Here is a 6,049-nt window from a genome sequence, read left to right on the forward strand (position 1 = left end):
GCCCACTCGACCGATCGAGCAGCGTGGTGAATTACTCTGATTTTTCACCCGCTGCTCCATCTCTCCTCTGAACTGAGGAGGAAAAACCCATCATTGTATACTAAATTAGGACCACTAGCTAGCTTTCATTGCCCTGTCTACTAAATGACCAATAAAAGGCCACATCATCACTTACTACATTTAATTCAATAATGCTGACAACGACATCACTACTGCAGACCATTCACGATATAGGAAAACATGATTTTTCTACTTATTGCAATTAGAGGATCCGGATTCATATGTATTAGTGCTTTTCTTTTTTTTTCTTTGTTCACTTTTCCTTTTTTAACTGAAATGTGGGAACAGGACACCTACCTTAATGTATTAGTGCCCTAGTAGAACTATGAGACTGCCAAAGTAGTGAAGTTTTTCTTATTGTAGTACACGTCTTGAAAGTATGTTCATGTGACAACGTTTAACATTATATGAGATCTAACATCAGACCAATTGACAAAGATAACCATTCCAATGTTCTTTAATATGAACCGTCAAGATTGTTTATATGGAAATAGTTTCAATCAATTCTATTTGTTAGGCCCATCATCAATTGCTTATGAATCTAAAGAATCACTTTTGTTAGGCGATGATGGACACTCATTAATGACTTAATCATCAATTGGGACAGTTCATTCAATGGTACATTGGCTGAAAGATATAGTGCAAGAATTAGGCTAACTGGATGATCCTAGCCTTTAAAATGATGCCAATTTATTACAACCGTTCATCTGTTGTTTACAAACCACAAATCACATAGTTTGAATCATCAAACCCAAGTGCTACTCGGGAATCATGAGCAATAAAAAGTTGGATCTATGAAGTAGGTGTTTCAAGATGATTGTTGGATCTATTTTGTTTCTCTACTCAATCTTGACACTCCAATTTTTATGCTATTTGATATGGAGTTAGCATCATCTGATTGGCATGATTTTTGCAAATTGACTTGCTTCTAGGACTGGGCACTAGAAGCATGAAGTTTATATAGATGAACTGATGTATGTGCATAACAGGAGCTACATTGAGATGGAAAGGAGATTCAAAGTATGGACATACAGAGAAGGAGAGCTGCCCCTTGTCCATGATGGACCACTGAACAACATTTACGTACGTGACGGAAGGGCAATTCATCGATGAGATGGAGAGTGGCAAGAACCGATTTGCGGCCCACCATCCTGATGAGGCGCATGCCTTCTTCCTACCTTTTAGTGTGGCCAAGGTCATAGGGTTCCTCTACAGGCCCCTTGCCTCCTATTCAAGGGAACCCCTCCGACGTTTGGTCACTGACTACATTGGTGTTGTGTCCACAAAATACCCCTACTGGAATAGATGCCAAGGGGCTGACCACTTTATGGTCTCTTGCCATGACTGGGTAAGCAAATATTAAAACTCCTTCCCTTGTTAGCAATAAAAAAATAAAAAATAAATAAAAATAAAAAAGCTGACCATCTACAACATTTTTAAAATCTTCCAATGTACCATGCTGAATGATGCAATGAAAACATGGGCATTGCTATAAAAGAATGTGGTACGTTTGGATTAGGGATAAATCTCTATGCAAATGCATAACATTCAAATTTGTCATGGATGCATGAATCCTCAGATATTCTACAAGTATTGACATATAACATCCTCCCTATTGACCTAAAGATAAATAACACCATCCCTCATGACTATTTTCAGAAGGAAAAAAAAAAAAAACACTCGCCTTAATGACATTAATGTTTTGGACAAAAGGTAAATATGGGTAGGTTAGCATAATCATTTCAAAAGATAATAGTATTGATCTAAACCCAATCCTAATCCTTACTTCTCTCTTATCCCAAACCCAAAACCTAACTCTATCCTCTCCCGAACGGGATTAAAATGGTCTTTTCCTTTGGTCAAATGTCAACTACAATGGATCTGACATGGTCCTGTCAAGTTTTGCTGATACATATGCCTACAAATGTACATGAGTCGAACTGTGGGTTGACCAGCAGCCAACCTCAGCTTGAGATCGGCTCGGCTTGGTCCTCGAGCTAGACTAGGCAGCTCGGCTCAGTTCAATCAGCGGCTTGGGCTAGCTCAAGCTGAGTTCGAACTTGTGCGATATTTTCTTCAATACATAGATTGCATCTTCAATCTCCCATATTTCAAATGTAAATTAATAAGAATACTTTGCAAGCATTTCATCAAACACTTGGCGAGCATCATCAATTTTAAGATATGAGGACAGTCCTAAAATATAATTTTTTGTGTGTGTGGGGATTTGTTTCTTCAATCTTCCTTTGAATACCCATTTTAAGAATACATGATATGAAAATAGTCAAACAAACAATTCATTGTGGCATTTCATCAAACACTCGACGAGCAGTATGAAGCTCAAAATGACCAAGTCACCAAGCGATGTTGAGTCGAGTCAGGGTTCAATCCAAGTTGAGTCGAGCTTGGGCATATCTCCAAAAACCAACTCGATTCAGTCCGAATTCAATTTCAAGCCGAAACAAGTCGACCAAGCTAACTTCACTCGTGTACAGTTCTACATATGCCAACTGAAGGGCCTTTTTTCAACAAATTTAGAGGAATAGAATTTCTTATTCTTCTTCTCCTTCTTATTTATTTGTTTGTTTGTTTATTTATTATAAATACACACTCACAGCCCACACACACCACATGGGTACTCAAACTCATAATCTCGGTGTTGAACTCAGAGTCTACGAGCCATGAGTAGGACCCAGAGGAATTCCCTATCATACCAAGGTTAAACGCCACTAGATATTAGATGAATGAATTACAATAGATTCTTGCTGCCATTAATAACACTCAAATGATACTTTGAATCTTGCTTCAGTGGATTTCTACCAATATAGCAACCAAGAACTGACTGATTTCTCCCTCGAAAGAGTTATACATTCAACGTTGAAAATACTCCTAGTTTCCTTTCTTAGGAGGGTCCCTTGCTTCAATGTTCTTTAGATGGACCAATCACTCCTGCTTGGTTCCTTCCACAAGAAGTTCATATATATCTTTAATTAGTTTATAGACAGGTAAAACTACTCATCAATGCATTCAAGTAGGTCCCACCATAGATGGGCCACCTTGAAAACTCTTACTTGTGGCTGTTGAACGCGAGCATTGTTTTATTTTAATAGGAGGAATAATCACACACTTTCATTGAAATATATAGTTTGGTGGGTTACTTCTAAATCAATAAACCATCAGTATTGTACTTAAACCATTTCCTATGTTTTTTTCAGGCACCTTATGTTTCAACTGCAAACCCCAAGCTGTACCGAAACTTAATTAGAGTTCTTTGCAATGCCAACACCTCTGAAGGATTCAAACCTGATAGAGATGTAACATTACCCGAAATCAACATCCGTTTTGGACGCCTTCCAAAACCAAGCTTTGGACAATCCCCTTCAAGACAGTCCATCCTTGCATTCTTTGCAGGCCGGTTCACATGGCTACATTAGAAAAGTCCTACTAGAGCATTGGAAAGACAAAGACGAGGATATCCAAGTTCATGAGTACCTCCCAAAAGGCGTCGACTACACTAAATTAATAAGCCAAAGCAAGTTCTGCCTATGCCCTAGTGGATATGAAATTGCAAGCCCTCGAGTGGTCGAAGCAATCAATGTGGGTTGCATTCCCGTGATAATTTCTGATCACTGTATATGTTCTTCCATTTAGTGATGTATTAGACTGGAGTAAGTTCTCTATTCAGATACCAGTAGATCGGATCCCGGACATCAAGGTGATATTGCAAGGGATTTCAAGTCGTAGTTATCTAACGTTGCAAAGGCGGGTGATTCAAGCACAATGGCACTTTGTGCTTAATCGGCCCGCCGAAAGGTTTGATGTGACCCACATGGTACTTCACTGTGTGTGGTCAAGGAGGCTTAATCTTCGCCTTCCATATTGATGACATTGTGGCCTATGTATTTTTTGGTTTGAAAATGAAGTATACATGGTTCAAGTTGTAATACCTTTGGGATAAAGTGGCTAATGAATTGATAGCTTACCTTAAGGAGGACTTGGGCTATGGTTTTTGTCATTTTTTTTTTCACTTGGATTTATGGTTGCTTGTTGCTTGCATGTGGGCAAGCATCAATGTTGGGTAGGCTTATACAAGCCTCATGGATTAGGCTATGTCTTGGATGGGCCATCACCTGGGAATTACATTGCTATAGTGATCTTATTCATTCCTGTGAGGGATTAAAATCCTCAAGAAACATGTTGTAAGAAGAGCATGCAACACCTAAGCTCTACTATTTATGTGACATCTATTGGATCCATCAATTGAAACACCTTAGGTTAGAAGATGTAGACACCACACCCAAAGCAGGGTGACTTCCCATACAACATCTCAATTTGAACCCATACCTGATACCAAAACCTCATACTGAACTCAAACCCTGAACCCAAATCTCTGCTTCTTTAAACTAAGCCTCGAGCTGAAATCTCGCCCAAATCTTTACTCTATGGGAATTCCTCCAACCCAATCCAAATTGACGAAATGCATCATGAAAATTAGATGTCTGTGGAACATTTTCTCCATTCAAAAGTTGTCATGGCTGTCATGGGAATTCCTCCCACTCCATTCATCGTTTTGAAAAAGACCACGGTATGATAGGATTCTAAAAATAAGGCAGATCAAAAACTCTCATGGGCCACACCACAAGATACAATATTGGGGATTGAACACCTAGCAGTGACTGTAATTTTGTATCAGGATGATATTTGTTCTTACAATTTATTTGAGCAGTAATAATTCTATGAACAGCTTGGATGGCATATAAATATCATGGTCACCTTGGGAAGGTTTCAAAGGTGGACTTTGTTGTTTCCACTGTCTTGTTGGTATGGTCTACCTGAGTTTTGGATCTGCTTGATTTTTAGAATTCCATCCGGATTTGTAACCCCGTGGATCCCACGCACAGAGATATCTCTTTATCCGGGTAGACGAAAAAGAGATATCTCTATACCTAGGGTTTGTGTACCCACACAGAAATATTAGTGACAAATCCACTTTATATATCTGTTTTGAAATTAAAAATCAAAGCAGGACAAAATTCTAAAAATCAGGTAGATCCATAACTCAAGTGTGGACCACACGTCCACTGTCGAAGCCTTTCTGGAGGCGACCATGATGCTTACCATTCATAGAATTATTACCATTCACATAAATTGCAGGAACAAATATCATACTGATACAGAATTACTGTCACTAGGTGCTTAATCCAGACTGTTTTGTGTGGTGTCATGAGTTTTACTGTCCTACTACTGTGATCTTTCAAAACAGAAGTGGTCTTCCATCTCCATGGGCCCCACACAGGAGTGGATTTATAACTGACATCACATACCTATGGGCCCCACAGAGATAGGCAATCAGCTCCCTAAGCACAGTGCCTTCTATGTCCGTACGAGATCGAGTCCAAGATGCAAAAGTATTTAAAAATAAAAATCATTCTTCTCTTTATATATATAGGAAAATGCACTATGCTGTCGTGCTCATGGGAACTTCCCATGAGGTCGAACTGTGTGGGCCCACCGTATACAGAACTCAGGTGGGTCATGCCATCTAAAAGCATGTGAAGACATGCCTAAAACATATAAAAGCACTTGGTGGGGTCCACATGAAATTTGGATGAGTCTGAAACTTGGTCTTAACCCTCGTCCAAGTGGGACACACATAATGGATGGGCTGGATTTGCAAACCTAATCTCAGTGGGCCCAACAAATGATTATGAAATTTTTAATGGATGGTAGCCCCTCTCAACTTCTGTATGTGGTGTGGCCCACAGAAATTGGGTATCCAAACAGCTAACTAGATTTTAGAATGATTATTGGACGGCTAAAAAGTGAAAAATCGCAATAGTCTTATTTTTAGAAACAAGTGCCCATCAATCAGAACTTAATGTTGTGCTAGTATTTGTAATGTGAAACATTTCTAAGTGCCGGCTTATTAACTGTCATACTCAGCCAGAGTATCAAATAACTGAAGGAACAAAAAATAAAAAAAAATAGA

The 6,049-nt window shown here is 39.0% G+C and overlaps 1 protein-coding gene across 1 annotated transcript; it reads left to right on the forward strand.

The window, feature by feature from the left end:
- The first annotated feature begins 1,174 nt into the window (after window positions 1–1,174).
- On the forward strand, window positions 1,175–3,564 carry LOC131220321 (probable glycosyltransferase At5g20260). The gene is made up of 2 exons (XM_058215269.1): window positions 1,175–1,408; window positions 3,276–3,564. The coding sequence occupies exons 1-2, from the start codon at window positions 1,175–1,177 to the stop codon at window positions 3,492–3,494; spliced, it is 453 nt and encodes a 150-aa protein (XP_058071252.1). The 3' UTR covers window positions 3,495–3,564.
- The last annotated feature ends 2,485 nt before the right edge of the window (window positions 3,565–6,049 follow it).

This window comes from Magnolia sinica, chromosome 12, assembly GCF_029962835.1.
Source record: "Magnolia sinica isolate HGM2019 chromosome 12, MsV1, whole genome shotgun sequence".
NCBI lineage: Eukaryota > Viridiplantae > Streptophyta > Magnoliopsida > Magnoliales > Magnoliaceae > Magnolia > Magnolia sinica.

Excerpts from the sequence above, each read along its gene's own strand:
- LOC131220321 (XM_058215269.1), top strand. The coding sequence starts at position 1,175 with ATGGAGAGTGGCAAGAACCGATTTGCGGCCCACCATCCTGATGAGGCG. Across the intron at positions 1,409-3,275 it reads TGGTCTCTTGCCATGACTGG|GCACCTTATGTTTCAACTGC; the intron begins GTAAGCAAATAT and ends TGTTTTTTTCAG.